The sequence below is a fragment of the Octopus bimaculoides genome, chromosome 14, assembly GCF_046866305.1.
Source record: "Octopus bimaculoides isolate indiv1 chromosome 14, ASM4686630v1, whole genome shotgun sequence".
NCBI lineage: Eukaryota > Metazoa > Mollusca > Cephalopoda > Octopoda > Octopodidae > Octopus > Octopus bimaculoides.
The window spans coordinates 60,385,160-60,408,033 of NC_142941.1; the positions used below are offsets into that span (position 1 = coordinate 60,385,160).

At 37.8% G+C, this 22,874-nt stretch overlaps 1 protein-coding gene across 8 annotated transcripts in view; it reads right to left on the reverse strand.

The window, feature by feature from the left end:
• Positions 1–22,874, reverse strand: part of LOC106876396 (uncharacterized) — a 199,765-nt gene that overhangs the window by 115,055 nt on the left and 61,836 nt on the right. For 2 of the 8 annotated variants that reach the window (XM_014924924.3, XM_089363126.1), the window contains exons 2-4: positions 20,003–20,140; positions 5,999–6,098; positions 1,922–1,953 (exon numbers count right to left, since the gene is read on the reverse strand). Coding sequence is in view for 4 of the 8 variants with exons in the window: in XM_014924922.3 (XP_014780408.2) it covers positions 20,003–20,059 (57 nt within the window). In the remaining 4 variants the exon portion in view is untranslated. Of the gene's footprint in view, positions 1–1,921; positions 1,954–5,998; positions 6,099–12,796; positions 12,917–20,002; positions 20,141–22,874 lie in introns of those variants that run through there. The other 6 variants (XM_089363122.1, XM_089363127.1, XM_014924922.3 and 3 more) reach the window with 3 other exon arrangements.

Sequence of the window (22,874 nt, forward strand, 5' to 3'; positions counted from 1 at the left end):
TAAGACAGTGTTTGTTATATGTAATTTAGCCTAAGGTCTGCTCTGATCAAATAGTCAAGCCATAACCATCTCATACTTTTAGGGGGCTATGTAAGACTACATTACCCAATGTGCACTTTCTTTATTTAAGATGGTAAGGTATTATTTGAGTGAAATTTCGATGCTATTCCTAAAAGACTAAATGACCAAGTAGAGGTTCCCTTACAAGCTCAATTATGATTAATGATAATGGTGCTGATAATGATAATGTTGTTGATAATGATGACATTGATAATGATGATGGTGATGAGTTTGATGATGAGGATTATAGTGACTGCAGATGATGATGATGATCATCATGATCATCATGGCAATGTTGGAAAAACCTTTTTTCTTTCTTTTTTTTTTCTAAAATTTTAATTACCATCTGATGATATTCTAAGTATATAAAGTTGTTAATGTCTGAAACCATATTTGACAAATGTTGGTCAATATATATATATATATATATATATATATATATATATATATATATATATATATAAAATATTTCTAGCATATAGGAGTCCACTTTTGCTGGTCATTCCTCTTATTTTTGTATATATATATATATATATATATATATATATATATATATATATATATATATATATATATATATATAATGTAAACACAAGGATGTGTAATAGTAAGCTACTGCTCACTCCATTTTAACACACAAACACCCCATTTTAACAAAGAGATTTGTAGTTTGGTTCTTTTCAATGAGTTTTATTATTACATTTTGAATTCGTATTGTATTTTACAATTGCATATGGCTTAGAGAGAGAGAGAGAGAGAGAGAGAGAGAGAGAGAGAGAGAGAGAGAGAGAGAGAGAGAGTGTATGTATATGTATGTATGTATGTATATATATATATATATATATATATATATATATGTCAGATTTTATTAATGCAGATTTGCTTTGAATAAGTAGAATGCCTGTCAACCATAAAAAAGTGTTTATCACATTCCCAAACACAATGGTTTCCAAGCGCTGCACCACAAAAACAATAAAAACTACATATATTTTAAAATGGGAAAAACAAATTGAAATTCTTACATATTGAAGTTTTGATAATTATGACAATTATGATTCATTTATTGAATAATTAATTAATTAAGTACTTAATAATTTTCTTTTATCTAAATCATTTAGTTTTCTATAAATACGCTGGTGCTTAGAATTTGTTCATCATTTCCTTGTGTGATGTAAGAGGGTGACTAAAATTTTTGGCATCAGAAAGGGCATTCAAAAATGTCCAGCTCAACCAATGCCAGCATGGAAAAGTCTGTATGAAAACAAAATAATGAACCGAACATATATATAAATCATGCTATCATGGTACTGACCAGATGTTGTTATCAGATATTGTTATACATCACTAGTCATAATGCGCTTCACATTGTTTTAGCCTTTGATTGATACCACCTCACTGGGTAGGCTAGCAGACAAACATTCCCCCTGATTGGAAAACTATTCCATCGCAGCTGTGTGGACTGAAATGAAGTGTTTTGCTCAAGAACACAATGCACCACTCAGTCTGGGAATCGAACCCACAATCTAGCAATCATGAGTGCAACATTCTAACCACTAGGCCATGTGCCTTCACAAAATATATAAATACCCTACCAGAATTCATTTTTTGACTTCATGTACAATGTGTATTGAAATATTCTTATTTGATTTAAAATGCATCATCACTAAAACTGTTTAGGAACCATTGGTCTAAACAGTTCATCTCATTAGTACAGATACACATAATTATGCAGACACATAGATATTCAATACATTTATCATTCTTTTTTTTTTTTTGTTTTCTTTTCTCAATATGTTGCTATTTTTACACCGAAAAGACTGAGTAATAGGTATAAGAAAAGTGTAGGGTGTAGTTTTCTCACCAAATAGAAGAATGAAATTCATTTGACCATACCTGAAATGAAAGGAATAATAACAATAATAATTATAATAATAATAATAATAATAATAATGACAACAACAACAACATCAAAGAGAAAGAAGAAGAAAAACTGAACAATTACAATAATTTGAAGTGGGAAATATGAAGGTTGAAGTCAATGAGGAGAATAGACATGATACCAATAGTAACTGGCACATTTGGAAGTATCAGCACACAACTACCAGCGTGGCTCAAAAAGATTGGTACAAATGTAAGGATAGAACACCTACAAACATCAGCGTTGCTTGGAACTGCAATAATTCTTTGCAGGGTTCTTGAAGCATGGCCAGTAAAACAAGTGTCACCTTAGTCTGCTGGCAGTGGACAGCTGACACTTTCCATCACACCCAGCAGAATAAGCTGAGAGTTTTCATCAAATAATAATAATAATAATAATAATAAATGCCATTTTCCTCTTGCCCTTTCTTAGGTAAATTCCTCAGGCAAAGAAGCACTCCTTTCTGTGACATGATACTGCCACATTTTTTTTTTTTTTTCTTTTTAACTAGAGCTGACTCATGTCTATCACCTTTTTTGAGCTTGCAGAGTAATATATCAGCCAGAAATAGCAGCTGGATCTAAATTCAAATCAATGCTATCATTTTTCAAGGGGGGAAAAAAAAACTGCATTGTATAATACAGTCTGAAAAAGAATGGAATGATCATAACTGAAATGAGAACTGATATGGGGCCCATAACAACAACAATGGAAAACTCATCAGTTTTATAATATAGTCACTAGCAACAGCAGTAAGTTGTTTCAGTCACATGGTACTTATTTACTGCTCCTGGCTAATTGTCTGGTACCCTGTTTATGGAAACAATGGTGAGTTCAGCTGATTGTCTGGTACCCTGTTTCAACCATATGGCTTCTATACACCCTGCTCTCAGCTGGTTGTTCGGTACTCTGTTTCTGGCATGTGGTTTCTATTTAAACTGCTCTCAGCTGGTTATTTTGATGTTGTTGTTGTTGTTGATATTGTTGTTTAGCATCAGGTCAGTTCTGACTGAGCTGATTTATAATTAGAGGCATTCCAGCCAAGACCATACCACCTTTTTTTTCTTTTTTATATGCAGTAAAGATAAGGTGTGAACTGAAGGATATTTGGTTGCTATTTTTATCGGGTGGAGTGTCCATGCAAAGGATTTCAAGTGGTGGTGATAATGGTGGAAGTGACAATGGCAATGGTGAGCATACATCTTCCCCCCACCTCCACCACCTTAATCCAAATGACAGTAATGGACCAGTTTAATAATAAAGTTGATGGTAATGGTGATGATGATAATGATATCAGTGTTGATGTTATGGCAGTAGTAGTAGTAGTAGTGGTGGTGGTGGTAGGAGGGGGAGAAGGAGGAGGAGGAGGAGGAGGAGGAGGAGAAGGAAGAGGAGAAGGAGGAGGAGGAGAAGGAAGAGGAGAAGGAGGAGGAGGAGGAGAAGGAGAAGGAGGAGGAGGAGGATGAGAAGGAGGAGGAGGAGGAGAAGGAGGAGAGGAGGAGAAGGAGGAGAGGAGGAGAAGGAGGAGGGGAGGAGAAGGAGGAGGGGAGGAGAAGGAGGAGAGGAGAAGGCGGTGGTGGAGGAGATAGTGGTGGAGGGGCAGTGGTAGTGGTAGTAGTAGCAGTGTAGTAGTAGTAGTAGGAGGAGGAGGAGGAGGAGGTAGTGGTGGAGGTGCAGTAGCAGTAGCAGTAGTAGTAGTAGTAGTAGTAGGAGGAGGAGGAGGAGGAGGAAGGGGTGGTGGTGGTGATGGTGGGACGATATCACAAAACAGCAACAATCTCCTCCCTCCAGATCGACTGTTTGTGTACACAAACAAACATTACAATCGAATAACATTCCGCAACCACAACCATTAATGCCACAGCCATTGCCAATACTGCAACAACCATCACAGCTACCACCACAGCAACAGTACGACAAACATACCACCTTTACTATCCCTACCAGCATCATAAGAATCCGAACTGGACACCATCACCATAAAACATCAGCACCACAACTACAAATGCTTCACCAGCATCACACCATCACAACCACCACTACCAGCACTAACACCACAACAATAATTGTGGTCATCACCACCACAACAATTACAACCACAATTATTATTTCAAATACCACCATCACCAATAGAACCACAAACAACACAAACACCAACCACCACCACCACCACCACCACCACTGCAAACTCCATCACCACAAACATCAGCAGCAGCACCATAAACGCCACCACCATTACAAACACCACCACCACCACCACCACAAACACTACCACCACCACTACCTCAAATGCTACCACCACCACCATCACAAACATCACCACAAACACCATCCCCACCACCACCACCACCATCACAAACATCACCACCACAAACACCACCACCACAAACACTACCACCACCACCACAAACACTACCACCACCACCATCACAAACATCACCACCACCACTACTACCACCACCACAAACACCACCACCACAAACACTACCACCACCATCACAAACATCACCACCACAAACACTACCACCACCACCACCACATCACACTTCTGACTCATTCTATGCAATGAACATTCAAGGAAGAGAATAACTGACACCTTACACCCACAAACAATTACATGTTACCCCTCCACCACCAACAACTACCACCACCACCACCACCACCACTATCATTAATAAACTTCTTCATCGCCCCCCACCACCACCACACATGCTGTTATCTGCATGTTTCCCCCACTATAACATAACTTCCAAGTTACTTGACAATTGATGCTGAAGAGAGATAACAAAGGATGAAAATGACTGGAAGACACTGATATTTCTGGCTATGATGCTTCGCTGGCAGTGGCGGTGGAGATGGTGATGATGATGATGATGCTACTGTTAGTGGTAGTGGTGGTGGTGGTGGTTATATTTATGTTTGTTGTGTTATGGTACTTGTGAAGGCACATGGCTCAGTGGTTAGAACCATCGGGCTCACAATCATGAGGTAGTGAGTTGAATTCCCAAACCAGGCTGGGTGTTGTGTGTTCTCGAGCAAGACACTTTATTCCACATTGTTTCACTTCACTCAGCTGTAAAAATGAGTTGTGACGTCACTGGTGCCAAGCTGTATCGGTTTTTGCCTTTCCCTTGAACAACATCGGTGGTGTGGAGAGGAGAGACTGGTATGCATGGCCAACTGCTGGTCTTCCATGAAAAAAACCTTGCCTGGACTGGAGAAGAACCTTCTAGATGCAACTTCATGCTCATTCATGACCAAAGGAAGCCTGTATCCTATAGTACTTGTATTGATGGTGACAATAGTGGTTGTGGTGATGATGGTTCTAATAGTGGTTGTTGTATTGGCAGTAATAGCTCTAGTTGTGGTGGTTGTTGTGGTAATGGCTGTAGTTGCAATGGTGATAACAGTTGGTTTTGATGGTGATGGCATTATAGTACCAGCGAGGATTATTCTGACAGTGGTGGTTATTGTGGTGGTGCCTGGTGTTACATTGGCTCTGATGGTTGTAGTAGTGATGGTGGTTGTCTGATATTGTTGTTGTTGTTGTTGGTGGTGGTGGTAGTCTTGACAGTGATTGCATTAGTGGTGGTTACTGTATTTACTGAGATGGTTGCAATGATGATAGTCATTACACCGACAGCAATAGCTGAAGTGGTTGTATTGGTGGTGGTGGTAGTCATGATAATTGTTGTAGTTGTAGTGTTGAAGGTACGACAATGCTAAACTGATGTCTCCTTCAATGCTATTCAACAAATAAAATCTCATTAATTGTTGGCAGGGAGACCGTATTTCATTATGGTGGCTATTTAAGCAACGTATTCATGGTTGCCTACAGTGCTTGGGTAAGAAAGAGCAATAACTCCTGAAATATGTATATACACCCATTACCTTTTTGACTGCATTGTTTACATAGACATATTCATATATAAGTATCATAACTTTCAGTGTTGGCTCTAGTTCCAATAGAAAATCTGTAGAGATGACTTTAAAAAGTAAATAAAATCTTGTACCACTCACTTCACTTTCACTTCCACTTTCAGTTCTCAATCAAAGGTTACTTCTGTTTGTTTGTTACTTGAGAAATGCACGAATGTCACCCAATTCTATTTTCCTCTCTCTACATGAAATGAAAATATTAAATTATGAAATACCAGACATAACACAGTGCTAGAGTAATAGCTTTTTAATTATTTACCTTCCAACCCCTAAGCTCTAAATTCAAGCCCCACTTTTCTTTTTTACTTTCATCCTTCCAGAGGTCACTAAAATAAATACCAGTGGCCTACTAGGACCAATTCAATCGACTTCACTCTATTCTTAGAAATTTGTGCATTGTGCTAATGTAGCATCAGCAGTGGAATGACAATTTTCATACCTCTATCTCACATGTTCAAAGCCTGCAAGGGTTCACTTTATCTTTAGTATCTCTGGTTTAATTAAAAATCAGTACCAGTAATAACCCTGTACTCTTTCATAACAGTTCAGTAGAATCATTTGAGCCTTGTGGTATTTAGTCATGTTCTGAGTTCAAATGCCACGAGGGTCAGCTTTGGCTTTCATCCTTTTGGAGTTGATAGAATAAAGCACCAATTAAACACAAGGGCAAAGCTGAATAATCCTGCGACGGGCCAGTATCTTGACCAGTAGTTTGTATATATATATATATATATATATATGCAACAGAACCCAGTAAACTGGTCTTATGTGACTATGGTTTAGGAAGGAACTTTGATCCTTTTTTTTATTTATGCTTTGAGTTCAATCCTATTTGAGTCAACTTTGATCTTCATCCCACCAAGGGGTCAATAAAACAAGTACTACTAATGCATTGTTAACTTCAGTTAAAGCCATGCCAAGTGCAGTTTTATTGTCCATTCCTCTGGAATCAATCATTTAGTTTCTAGTGATGTATTTCACAGACCACATTGTTCTGCTAGAATATTTGTTCTTTTCATTAGTCAGAGGTAACTCTTCATTCTAATGTCATAATCTGTCAACCCTAACATCATGCACAGTAATTCCACCGCTTATTATAATCATCATCACCATCAATGCCTCCATTGCTCAGCTTCAACCCTCCACTAATTTTCATCATCATCATCATCAGCTTCACAACTCACCATCGTCACTTCCCCTCTTTTATGCATATGTGTTTGAGGATAATTTTGCACGTGTAGTTTAGCATATATATATATATATATATATATATATATTATATATAAAGGGCATTAACTGTGTATTAATGCCTCACGCTATCGAGGGACTAAATAAGTAAAAAAACTACCAAAAAATACACATACATACATACGTACATACATACATACATACATACATACATACATATATGTATGCTTATGTATGCATATGCATAGGGTATGTGTAGGGATGAATTTGAATAGCTGCCTGTGTGGATACATATGCATGTGTACATATATGAATGTCTATGTGGATGTTTGTGTGTGTGTGCGCACGCGTGTGTGTGTGTGTGTGTATGTGTAAATATGTGGTGGAAAAATGAACTAAAAGTACAAGTATGAATATTACAAGGTTCACTGCAAACTAATAAAAATTTACATAACTACAGTATACTTAATTAACCCTATAACAACAACACCTACTACTATAATTTCCACTGATGCTGGCACCACCACCACCACCACCACTACTACTACTACTACTACTACTACTACTACTACTACTACTACTACTACTACTTCCATTGCTATTGCAGTTGTTACTTCTACAACTACAGATGGTAAAGCAACAAACAGAGTTATTTTACCTTTCTCCATATTCTCTGAGTTCAGTCTAATATACAAATGATTTGGCACATTCTTTTGATAGAGAATGGTTTTATTTTTTTTCTGACACATTTAAGTATGAGGAACAACATAAAGCTAAGGTGTTGGACTATTTACAGTCCCTTTTGCAATGTGTGGGCCCTATTATACAACTTAATGTTCATCCCACCAGGCTGACTAGCAAAAAAAAAAAAAAAATCCTCATCCAGTCCACACAGTAAAGTTATTGGCTTTTGGAAGAGCATCAAGCTGCAAAAACCATGCCAAAGTTTACCTCACTTGTGCTGGTGCCACATAAAAAGCACTGTCTACTCTGCAGAGTGGCTGGTGTTAGGAAGGGTACCCAGCCATAAAAACCATACCAAAACAGACACAGAAGTCTGGTGCAGTCTTCTGCCTGGCCAGCTCCTGTCAAAGCATCCAACCAATGCCATCATGGAAGGCGGACATTAAACGATGATGATGAATGATGATGATGTGGTTACTTGATCTGCAAAAAATAGCAGCCAAATCTCTCTTAAACTATGTGCTGTTGACATTAACAAGGTTACATTGGATGATATAATCTAAATTAGAGTATTTTATTTATGTGGGCCCCGCAAAATTTTATATGAACTCCAGCTGAGAACCACTGATTTAGATGCTGATAGATCTATGTCAGTGGAGGCGCAATGGCCCAGTGGTTAGGGCAGTGGATTCGCAGTCATAGGATCATGGTTTCGATTCCCAGACAAGGCGTTGTGAGTGTTTATTGAGCGAAAACACCTAAAGCTGCACGAGGCTCCGGCAGGAGATGGTGGCGAACCCTGCTGAACTCTTTCACCACAACTTTCTCTCACTCTTACTTCCTGTTTCTGTTGTACCTGTAATTCAAAGGGTCAGCCTTGTCACACTGTGTCACGCTGAATATCCCTGAGAACTACGTTAAGGGTACACGTGCCTGTGGAGTGCTCAGCCACTTGCATGTTAATTTCACGAGCAGGCTGTTCCGTTGATCGGATCGACTGGAACCCTCGACGTCGTAAGTGATGGAGTGCCAACAACAGATCTATGTCATATCCGTCCACTAGGCCATTTTAATTGTAGATAATATATAGTAGGGGTGGAAGGAGTTGAGGTGATGGTGATTCAATGCTTGATACTGGATCAAAAGTAGAAAAGTGTAAGTCAGTGAAAACTTGCTTATTAGAGAGTAGAAGCTTTTCTGGGAAAAAGAAGGACAAGTTAAACCAAAAAGGACCCTCTTCATCAGTATTTCTCAAGGTGTGGTGCCTGCCCTACAGGTGGGGCATGGCAATATTTTGGCAGGAGTTAAGATGGTGAGCTGGCAGAATTATAAGCAGTCTGGACAAAATGCTTAGAGGCATGCCATCCATCCTTACATTCTGAGTTCAAATTCCACTGAGGTCAACTTTGCCTTTCATCCTTTTGGGGGTCAATAAAATAAACATCAGTTGAGCCCTGAAGCCAATACAATAGACTTATTCGCTTCCTCCAACTTCTGGCCTTGTACCATGTTGTTGAGCAAGTACTTCACCCCTTCAATAAATCAAGGTTGTAAGTATAGGTGGTGGATCAAATAACCATCCATTGAACATCATTAGCCTCCTATGATTCCAGCATCGATTGGTGCAGTATGATGAATGTGTCTCCTCCAACTATCCACACTACCACTACTGATGTTATAAATATAACTACCTGCAATACTGATTTCGAATTTTAAGCACAAGGCCAGCAATTTTGGAGATTAGAAAAATTCAATAAAATCGACCCAGTACTCAGCTGGTACCTATTTTATCAACCCCCAAAAGGATGCAAAACAAAGTTGAGCTCTGTGGAATTTGAACTCAGAATGGAAAGATGGACAAAATGCTGCCAAGCATTTTGCCTGGCTTGCTAATGATTCTGTTAGTTTGCCACCTTAACTACCTGTAATATTACTACTACCGCTACTATCACAACCATCACTCCTCCCCCCATCACTACACACACAATCCTATTTCAGACTTCATCTTGCTTACTCTACAGCGACTTTTCACTTTTACTGGTCTTCTCTCTTCCACCATCACTCTACATGTTATTCCATTAGTCTGCCTCACAATTTGTTGTTGGCACTCCGTCGCTTACGACGTTGAGGATTCCAGTTGATCCGATCAACAGAACAGTCTGCTCGTGAAATTAACGTGCAAGTGGCTGAGCGCTCCACAGACACGTGTACCCTTAACGTAGTTCTCGGGGATATTCAGCGTGACACAGTGTGACAAGGTTGACCCTTTGAATTACAGGTACAACAGAAACAGGAAGTAAGAGTGAGAGAAAGTTGTGGTGGAAGAGTACAGCAAGGTTCACCACCATCCCCTGCCGGAGCCTCGTGGAACTTTTTAGGTGTTTTCGCTCAATAAACACTCACAACGCCCGGCCTGAGAATCAAAACCGCAATCCTATGACCGCAAGTCCGCTGCCCTAACCATTGGGCCATTGCGCCTCCACCTGCCTCACAATATACTCTCGTAAATTCACAACACACACACACACACATACAGTGCTTAATTATGCTAAACTTTTTCAGTAAAACAATATAGAATATCAGGTACCACAGGAAACTCCTTTACATATATATATATATATCCACTACTGCCACCACCATCACCTGTCAACCACTATCATTATCATCACTACCATCAAAAATAGTACCAATGGCATGACTCCCCACCATCATCACCACCACCACCACCACCACCCTTATTTCTACCATGGCCCATCACCACCACCACCACCACCACCAATGTCACCATTACTAACATCATTAGCTGCACCATCACAAGTTCACATTAAATTACTTCATGTCAGCTGATTCAATCCCAGCTCAGCACTGATCCTCCTACCCTACCACAGGAATGTGAGGGTGGGTTCGGAGGACTCACATACCTGGGTACTTCTTCACTGTTGTCTCCTTCACCCTTCTCCCCATCCCCCACCCCACAGTCTTCCATGTATAGAAAGATATCCAATAACTACCCTAACATCCCAGCCAGCCAGCCAGCCAGCCAGCCAGCCAGCCAGCCATAGCTAATGAAGGGTTCATCCTGACTTTTCCATCCTTATCTTCCTCCTCATCATCATAATCCTTACTCTTGTAACTATCACCATCATCACCAACCCCCTGCCTGAACCGTGTACTTCACCACCCTACGCAAAGCAAGGGTGGTGAAGTACACGGTTCAGGTAGGGGGTTGAGATTCAGGGTTGAGAAGGAAGGAAGAAAGGCATCTTCATGTTGGAATTACCATTATTGCTATCCTTGAAAAAATTATTGTGAAAAAAGAGGGCAATAATGCACGAGTTATTTACCAGAATTGAAGCCTTGATGGCACTAATTTTCGCTCGCCACAACCTCCTTGTTAATGGTACTCCCACCACCTATTCCTCTTTGATGGTATTCTGTCTTCCCTTACACCTCCCTGCCCCCCCTCTACACTGATGGTATTTTTCCTCCTCCACCACCATCTTGGTATTCTTCCCTGTCTACTCCTTAATGGTATTCTCCCTCCCCTTTCCACCACCTCAATTATACATATTCTTCTCTTCCTCTTCCTTGTAGGTATTCCAGTCCCCCCTGATACTAACCAGGATCTTCCCCCACTATTCCCATTGCAAAGTGGTGTTTTGGTAAGAAGGTGTTTGCAACATCTCAGGATACCTGGCAACAGTAGTCAAGAAAATCTGTACTAAATCTCAGATGATCTAAAGATGAAAGCCACACAAGTTAAAGACAGAGGCTCTAGTGATAAAAGATAGAGAACACCTCATATACTGAGAATGTGGTGTATAATATCCAGTTATCAAATATTATGTAGATAGTACACAACAGTCATGGTATATTGAAGGATTATAGATATACCACTATTACCTAGATTATTATACCACATCATTTAACTGCAATATCATATATATCATCACCATCATCATCTTTTAACATCTGCTTTCCATGTTGGCATGGGTTAAATGGTTTGAGTGGAACTGGTAAGCCGGAGAGCTGTGCCAGGCTCCAGTCTGGCATGGTTGATGGAAATATAATCAGTGAATTGTCTGATGCACATATAAGAAAGTGGATGTTAAATAAAAATTAACTGATAGACACACACACACACACACACACACACACACACACACACACACACACACACACACACACACACACACACACACGGGTCAAACAGAATTCACTGAAGCAGATTTTCAATGGACCAGTACTCCTCCTGCCTGTTTCCAAGTAAAGTAGTATTTACCCATGACCAAAGATGTTTTCATGGAAGATTTGAAATGAAAAACACTGCTTGATACTCATTTACAACTATCATGTGTAGTCAAGAAGAGAAAGCACAAAAACACACACAGAGTTATAGTATATCGTAATATGATATATACAACTATCAGTATCATGTGATATCCTCCCACAGACATAGCATATTGCACCATTAAGATGTTCAAGGAGGGGTAACACCATTGGTCAAATCCGTTGTTGGAAACCTCCAGAATAAATTATCCCCCTTTGGTCTAGGTTTGACACCCAGCACTTCACCTGTGGCCCCAAAAGGCTATAACATGTGCAATGGCCATACTGTGGTAAACTATTTTGACAAACAAACTAAGCACAATGAGGATAGTTGTCAGGTCTCAAACTGTTGGTGAGTTATGTGTATATCTGAACATGTGAATACTGAATTCTAGGAAACAGAGCAAACAAGAACAATAAATCCAGGGGTAAAAAAAAAAAAAGCAGTTTCACTAAGCGTTGTGAAGTCTTGGTCATCTATTGTGTCCCTGTCTACCTTAAACCACCTTGACTTTGTCTTACCCCTGACCATAGAGTGAGGCTGACATTTCAGTAAGAGTGAGTTTACCCTGATTTAAATACAATTCCCACACAAGCCATGATAACATCATATGTTAGGATATCATATACACACAATATCATATACACACAATATCATATACACAAAATCAATATTACCTTCATATCACAACACAGTCAACTTATTTCCTTGTTGGTTGGATCTAAATAAGACAGAACCTCATAATTTCATATCTAATCAGGTATTCCAGTCGTCCACTACAACATAAACATAGCTACAAGTATTCCACTTTAGACAGTAAAAAGAAAAAAAATCATATCTCAAAGAAGTAGGAAGTGGAGTTGGTGGGAGGAGAAATATAGAATAAATAGGATTGGCATTACAGGTAGGTCACAATATTGCAGCTAAATCATGCAGGCATTTACAAAGTTTGTGTATGTGTATCTCGTTTCTTTTAATTCATTGTTGAGACAGCTTTAACAGTATTTTTTTGCAGTGGGTGGGGGGGGGAGAAGGGATAAGGAAATTGCACATCAATGAGATCATTCGATTCCTATGCTTTGTTATAAAGTACACACTTACATATGTAAACATACGCACACATACATGTACTTATATTATATATATATATATATATATATATATATATATATATATACACACACACACACACATACACACACATGTAAACATATTTGTATATGAATAAATATGTTAAGGTTTTAATACAGAAATCAACATTTATATAACAAGGCACACAATATACGTATGTATACAGAGTTGCATATGTACATAAATGCTTAAATTTATTCATACATATACTCTTATATGCCAACATATGAAAGTACATATAAGTATATGCACATATAAATACACACACACACACACACACACACACACACACAAACATACATACATACATATACAACATGCACATACATATATACATATAGACATACATACACAAATTTATACACACACACACACACACAAACATACATACATACATATACAACATGCACATACATATATACATATAGACATACATACACAAATTTATACACACACACACACACACAAACATACATACATACATATACAACATGCACATACATATATACATATAGACATACATACACAAATTTATACACACACACAGATACACACACACGTGTCTGTGAGTTTACATATGTCTACCCATAGACACAAACATATACATAAAAGCAGGCAGATACATAATCACACTCACTCATAAAAAAAAGTAATAATAATAATGGTTTCTAATTTAGGCACAAAACCAGCTATTTTTGAGGGGAGGGGATTAGTTGGTGCTGTCAACCATAGTACTTGACAGGTACTTTATTTTATTTTATGGAATTAAAGGATGAAAGGTAAAGTTGACCTTGGCTAATAATAATAATAATAATAATAATAATAATAATAATAATAATAACAATAATAATAATAATCCTTTCCACTGGAGGTGCAAGACCTCAAATTTGTTGGGTGGGGACTAGTCGATTATATCGACCCCAGTGTTTCACTGGTACTTAATTTATCAACCCCGAAAGGATGAAAGGCAAAGTCGACCTCGGCAGAATTTGAACTCAGGACATAGCAATGGGTGAAATACCGCTCTGCATTTGGTCCAGCACACTAACAATTCTGCCAGCTCACGGCCTTAATGATAATGATGATAATATTGACAATTACAGGAGGAAGAAGAAGCAAAAGAAAGAAAGAAAGAAAGGGAGGAGGAGGAGGAAAAGAAGGAAAAGGAGAAGAGAAAGAAAGAAAGAAAGAAAGAAAGAAAGAAAGAAAGAAGAAGTCAAGAGGATGAGGAGGAGGAAGACAGCAGATGTGAAAAAGAAAAGGAAGTAGACAAGGAAAAATGAACAAAAAAAAAATGAGTAAGAAGAAAACTGACTGACTCAAATTATGAGTAACAATTCCTTTATTTACATTGGAGTGGGATGTGATATGTTTATATTAAAGTGAATGAAACCTGTACCCAGTTATCTTCCCCTACCCTACAACTAACATTACGTCATTAATGACAACAATCAGTCTACATACGCCCACCCATAAACCTATCTAAAATACTACACACACACACACACACACACACACACACACACACACACACACACACACACACACACACACACACACATGATGAACAAATGAAGGCACCTCAACATGGTTATTTGATCAGCTAGAATTAGTAGCTAAATCTCAAAAATCACAACCTTTCAGCTAAAAATAAAATATTACAAAAGACTACAATGAATAATGTTCAACCAGATACATTATGTTTGAAAGTAATAAGGGACGGTCGTGGTTGGAATACTTTTAATCATAAATCTGTTTACCCAAAAGTTAAACAACACACAAATGCATGTGTCCGTTATACTGGTTTCAAATTTTCATACAAGGCCAGCAATTTCAGGGGAAGCGGTAAATCAATTACATTGACCCCAGTGCTCAACTAGTACTTATTTTATCAACCCCGAAAGGATGAAAGGTAAAGTCGACCTCAACAGAATTTGAACTCAGAATGTAAAAATGGATGAAATACCACTAAGCATATTGGCTGGCATGCTAACAATTCTGCTAGCTTGCTGCCTTGTATCTATTTTGTTAATTTTCAGTTGGATGAAGTCTGGAATATATGAGCCATGGCATTAAAGACAGTAAAATCATTCTGCTAACTCACTACCATTTAATAATGTTTTCTTGGTCCATTATTGAAGCACTCTATACAATCACTTGACCAGCTAGTTGTAGCAGCCAAATTATACCTCAAATTACATCGTTATTGATGTTTTACATTGACTTTCTGTGACAGGTCAACACAATCCAAGTCAGTTCTTTGAAGTAACTGTGCTCCAAAATGGATCAAGAATCCTGCCACATTCATAAATTCTATTTTTGGTATGGTTTTGAATGGCTGGATATCTTTCCTAGCACCAACCATTTTACACAGTATGCTGAGTGCATTTTATTGTGGCATTAGCATTAGACAAGTTGTCATGTCTTTGACAAAATTAAAGGGTCTCCCTGACCCTTCCAGGTTTTTGCTCATTAGCCAACCACTTTACAGAGTGTACAGGGCACATTTTATCATAACACCAGTCTTTGTGAGGTTGTCTTGTATTCCACTGAGTATAGAGTAAGGACATTAAATGATGATGATGTTTTAGAGCTTTGGAATAAGACTACAGATATTGTATGAAAAAGGTTTTGGTCAATCAAACCAAATCTAATATATCTTTAAATTTTATTTTATTCAACCCCAGGAGGATAAAAGAAATATTCCACTTTAACAGGATTTGAACTCAGAATATAAACAAGATGTAACTAAAAAACACAAAACATTTCAATTTAGAAATATTATTACTGATATTTCATCACTTTGATAATAAGTTTAGCTGGGGAGAGGCACAGTTGATTTAATTGGCACTAGTATTTAACTGCTATGTATTTTAAAGCTTCTGGAAGGCTGAAAACAGAAATTTGGCCAAGGTGGAAGGGTGTTCGTTGTGCAAAGCTCTGGCTAGGCTTGGAATTACTGGTGCAGTAAAGAGAAGGGCCATAAATTCCATCAATGAAGCTGCAAAGAAGGCCACTAGCTGGCTTTGGATAAATGGGCAGACTGGTGATTTGCTGCTACTGGGAGGCAAGCTGAGACTTCACCAATGCCTGCTGAGTCAACTGGGTGAGGGATTTGATGTTGAGAAACACAAAACTCCCTAAGATGGTGAATCTAAGAGCATCCATGAGATGTAACTTGGAAGTATAGACCATGGTAGGATGAAAACAGAAGGCTGGCTATGATGGAATTTTTAACTGCTACTTTTACAGAGAACCTAACTAAATACCACACAGCCTTTTGTTCAGTGTGCCACTAATTCTTACCAATCTTACCAAGGTGAGATTTGAACTCAGAACTTCAAAACTGCAGGAAAAAAATATCCAGTGTAATGAATTCTGGCACACTACCATCTCATTCATTCCCATTACCAAAAACAATGTTACTAACAAACATCATCTCTTCCACTGTTCTTAACATCTGTGCCAACACAACCTCTCTAAAACACAAATAAATCAACTGACCTTGAGGGTCACAAAGGGGCAGGCGGGGAGGGGAATGGGAGGGGAACGTGTCTTTTTGTAGCTAATTTGAAGAGGTTTTTGAATATCACACTTGGTGAAAAGTGTGTCTGAGTGTGTATCTGTGTGTGCACGTGTGTGTGTGTGCGTGCGTGCACGTGCGTGTCTGTGTGTGTGTGTCTGTGTGTGTGTGTGTGTGTGCGTGTGCATGTGTGTGTGTGTGTGTGTGTATAAATATGCACAGGGAAACAGTTTTCTAAGAACCTGAATGCATGCATGTACACTTGTACTTATGCTTATGCATGCATCACTCTAAGTGTGTATGTTTGTGTATGTACACACACACACACACACACACACGTGTGTGTGACTGCATGTCTGTAGGTTAGTATATACATATCTATGTAAGTATATCTGTGTACACAGAAAAACACATACACACATGTGAATGTATATGTGTATTTTCAAACATATATATATGTGTGTGTGTGTGTGTGTGTGTGTGTGTGTGTGTGTATGTGTGTGTGTCAGGATGCCTACATTGAAGAATCTGATGATGCATGTGTGTAAAGGTATGTATATGTGAATCTTTGTATGTATGTATGTATGTGTGTGTGTGTGTGTGTGAATGAATGAATGGGTGTGTGCTTGCATGTGGACATGTATGCATACGTATGTATCTGTTTGTATGTAAATCTCACATGTTCTGAAACACCTGTCTTTCTCATTTACTATCCTGGGCCTCTTAAAATGAGATCTTTCTTTACTTTTCTACTCTATCTGAAGGGAGAGAAGATTCAATACAAGAAAGAAGGTCTATGTCTTACTTTTTCTTTCTTCTTTCTTTCCTTCCTTTTTTTACAGGTTTTTAGGTTTTTTCCCAGTTTATTTTTTTGGCACAGGTTCCAAAATGCAGACATATCTTGAGGGTTAAGTATAAAGTGGCAGGCAGCTCAGAAAATTCTTAAGATTTAGCATATTTCTAGAAAAGCTTAACAAACTAGAGTTTTTTTTTTTTTGTTTGGTTTTTATACTGGAAAGATGGTGATAACGAAAGAAGGAGAAGTGTATGTATGAATGTATTAACATGTGTGCATACATGCATCTACACAAACACACACATACATACATACACATATATGTAAACATGTATACTTACATTCATACAAACATATATACATACATTCATACACATATAGGTACTCTCTTTTACTCTTTTCTACTCTTTTACTTATTTCAGTCATTTGACTGTGGCCATGCTGGAGCACCGCCTTTAGTTGAGCAAATCGACCCCAGGACTTATTCTTTGGATGCCTAGTACTTATTCTATCGGTCTCTTTTGCCGAACCACTAAGTTACGGGGACGTAAACACACCACCATCGGTTGTCAAGCAATGTTGGGGGGACAAACACAGACACACATACATACATATATATATATATATATATATATATATATATATATATATATATACATATATACGACAGGCTTCTTTCAGTTTCCGTCTACCAAATCCACTCACAAGGCTTTGGTCAGCCCAAGGCTATAGTAGAAGACACTCGCCCAAGGTGCCATGCAGTGGGAATGAACCCAGAACCATGTGGTTGGTAAGCAAGCTACTTACCACACAGCCACTGCTGCGCCTATGTACATACATATACATAGAACATACACACAGCATACATGCACATACATACATGGTTAGTCTACATTACTCTGTAAGAAACACAGGGCCAGTTTTCTAGATTTTTCTGGTGCAGATATTCCTTCCTGGATGAAACATTGGTCAGTCACAGGATTACTCACTTTTACTGGGGCAACATGAAGTATTTTGCTCAAGCACGCACACACACACACACACACATTGTCGTCTTCGTCGTCGTCGTCATCATCATCATCATCAGCATTGTCATTTCATATCTGTCATGTTGGTACAGGTCAGATAGGCTGTAATCGTCTGCATCATCATGCAACACTGAGACACAGAGAAAACCTCGCCAACTTTGGTGCTGTGCACATCTTGCAGTGTTGACTAGGTGTGTTTTTCTCATGCCACCAACATTCAGAGTATCGCCCCATTGCAAAGAGGGTTAAAGCATTTCCTGTATCTTATATCATATATAAATACATATACATATATCATATATACATATATCATATATCATATATACATATATCATATATCATATATACAGGTCGCGGTCTCAAAGCGACGAAAATATTTTGACAAATTAAATTTAAATGTTGAAGTGAATCTAACGGATTTTGTGTGTTATTTTAAATGGCTTATAAACACCTTCCATGCTGCAATTGTTATATATATATATATATACATATGTATATATATATGTATATATATATATACATATATACATACATATATATATACACATATATATAAACATACATATACACACACACACACACACACACCCATATATATATATATATATATATATATATATATATATATATATATATATATATATATATATACACACATACATATATACATAAATTCTTCAAGGCAGTGCCCCAGCATGGCCTGAGTCTAATGACTCAAACAAGTAAAAGATTTGAATGCAGTAGAGAAGGGAGACATTATATTTAGTTAATAAGTACCAGTTATGCTCTGGGGATTGATTCAAGGTTCAAACAATAACCACACTTCCTCCCAACCTTTGCAACTTTTTGCCAGTGTGATAAATACATAAATTTCTCACTGAGATGTAGAGAGTGGAAATGAGTACTAAGTACATTTTCTAGAATATTTTCTTCAATCTTGTTATGATAATATAGATTTGTTGTTCAATTTGAAATGCTGTGTGTAGTTAAGGTATATTAGAGTAGGCAGGAGGTTCAGAGAGATGCAATTCTAGAGAGAAAAGACTTAGGTAAAGTATCTTTAGTGTGAGAATGAGAGAGAGAGACACAGAGAGAGAGAGACACAGAGAGAGAGACACAGAGAGAGAGAGAGACACAGAGAGAGAGACACAGAGAGAGAGAGAGACACAGAGAGAGAGAGACACAGAGAGAGAGAGACACAGAGAGAGAGAGAGACACAGAGAGAGAGAGACAGAGAGAGAGAGAGACACAGAGAGAGAGATGAAGGTAATTCGTGTGTGTGTGTGTGTGTAAGGTGAGTAACATACAACAATCAAGCAGGTAAGGGGTGTAGAGACCCCCCACCTCTGTTGAATTAGCAGTTAAGAGTCAAAGAAAGAGAGAGAGAACTAAGAATTTACCTTACCTTAGACGTTATCACATGACCATTATGTTTCTCTGTACTATTTTCATTACAATCCATAGCCACATTGCAGCCAACTGTTTGTTGATTGGGTGTTTGAGATAACTGAATACATCAAATCATCACTAGTCAAGGGGGTCACTGAAAAATAAACAAAGGGAAAATATACCTATGTAAAAGGGTCTGTTAGAACAGTTTCAATCAAGGGCTTATTTTATTGTGTGTGTGTGTGTATGTATGTATCATATTGGGTCATCCCATAAATAATGTGGTTTTTTTATACCACTTTTATTTTTGAAAATTAAGATAACAAATTTCTTTTTTAATCTAAAATATACTCTCCTTCATTTTCTACAATGCTCTTCCATCTATCTGGTGGATTTGCAAGGTTCTTGTTCCAAAATTCACTTGTCCATGACAAAAAATACTCCCCTAGTACTGTTCTGACCTCATCTACAGAGTTCATATTTTTCTGTCCAAATGAGTTTGAAGACTGCAGAATAAATGATAATCAGATGGGGCAATGTCTGGCGAATATGGTGGGTGGGGCATTGTTTCCCATTCAAACTGCTCCAGCCTTTGGAATGTCATCCTTGCTGCATGTGGCTGAGCATTATCCAGATGGAAGAACACCTTCTGTCTTGAAATGGCTGTAAAGCTATCATTGTACCAATTTATAGTAGGAGCCTTTGGAACAGTTGCAAAGAATTTAACCCTTTTGAGAACAATCTATTTGAAACTGCTCTGAGTCTATTATACAATCTTCTTGCTTTATAGGAATCCAAATTAAAACTTGCTATCAAAATTTCACATTAATTTATTTCCTAAACACCAACTTGATAATGACAGTTATTTTACTGAATTGCTTGTTATTTTCAAAATCAATGGAAACAAAGTGTATTTCAAAAGAAACATGCTAACAACTGTGTCAAATTGAGGATGTTGGATACTGAGATGAATTTCCTGATTCTGTTGAGAACCTGTTCACCTGGCATCGAATGGAGGTGCTAGACACCTAAGACTGTTGGGTGCAGTTCCATATTTGGCAATCCAACACCGAGAGAGCAATAAAGAATTTACTAAATGTTTAGTGATCTTGATACAAGGTCACAAATGTGTAATGGAAGGGATTTAGTGATTGTATCAGCATCATGGATTATTGATATTTGATCTGTATGAGAGAAATAAAAGTCGAAAATGACCCACAGCAAATTTGGAACTCAGATCACTAAGAGATATAACTAAAATATTGAATCTATTTTAAAATCCAGTTTTCTTTTAATTCTCAGTATTCTTTTAATTCTTTTAATAATCTACTTTATCCACAAGGCCAGCAATTTTTGAGGGAAGGGATTTGTCGATGTTACCCCAGTACTTGATTGGTACTTTAACAATGCTGAAATGATGAAAGGCACAGTTGACTCAAGCAGGATTTGAACCCAGAATGTAGAACCAGGAGAAATACAACTTGCCATTTCACCACTGCACCGCTGCCTACCCATAATAATAGTGATGATGATGATTTGTTACATACACACAAGGCCTCAGATTTGTAAAAACGATTAGAGTTGGTTATATTGACTGGACGGGTACTTCCATTTTATCAATCCCAAAAGAATATAAGATGTAATTAACCCTAGTTGGATTTGAACTCAGAATATAAAGTGGAACTGATGATAAAAATAACAATAATCTTCGACATTGGTATAAGGTCACAAAGTTTGAGACAGAAAACAGTCATCTCAAATGACTGCTCAATATTTTACTGGTATTTTTTTTATTGAACCCAACAAGAAATATAAAGCCAGCCCTGTCAGAATTTGAACTCAGAATACCAAGAGAAGAGGCATTACTAAACACCACAAAGCATTTCATATGTCACTCAGTAGATTCTGCAACTCAAAATTTTACCTACCACTGACACAAGTCCACTAGTCTTTTATGCAGTGTATATAAGTTAAATTAGTACTCAGTATATGACCGGTACATATTTTGTCAGTCCCTTGAAGGATGAAAGCCAAAGTTAAACCCCGGTGAGATTTGATAACAAAATCAATGGTAATGTAACTTAATACCACATGGCATTTAATCTGACATCACCACCACCACCACCACCACCACTATTACTGTCTCTGCCAATCCTCATTTCAGGATATGTTATTAGCAAACTGAAATCCTCCAAATGTTAATTAATCAATTTTCTATGAACACTTTCTGATATTCCATTAATTTCATCAGCGAAACTTCCTGAAAATTAGCTTGGTTTAAGGACAGACAGAATAGAAAAATCTTACAATAAAAAGATATCACATGATAAGACTACGCAGTGGTAACTGCACAGAATGTTGAAGTTGTATGATGCTGCAATGATGCACATTAACACTGACAATAGTGGCCGCTGCTACTACTATTACTGCTACTACCTATGTATTTGTATAATACTTCTGTCTATTGCATGTTTTCTACCCTGTTTATACAAACCTAGTTTATAGTGAGCCAACAAGGGAGCCTTTAGATAGTAACTCGAAATGCTAGAAATAGTAGCTAAATATCAACCTACCTTCTGAAAGATACATTGTGTGTGAAGAAGGAAAAAAACAAGGTGTAAGGTGGTCAAAAATGCATCATAGATGTACTGAGTAATGGGTAACTGGGGAAGGGGTTCGTAAATAGCAATAAGCTGGTTTGTAACCACATTTAAATATTTATCTTCTAATACAACGATTAAGTTTACCCCAAAATTGAGTACACCCTGCTTCACTATGCAAAATATGCCATTTTTACATGTGTGTGTGTGTGTGTGTGTGTGTGTGTATACACAGAGAAAGAGCTATGAAGGTATGCATGTGCGTGTGTATGTGTGTGTGTGTGTGTG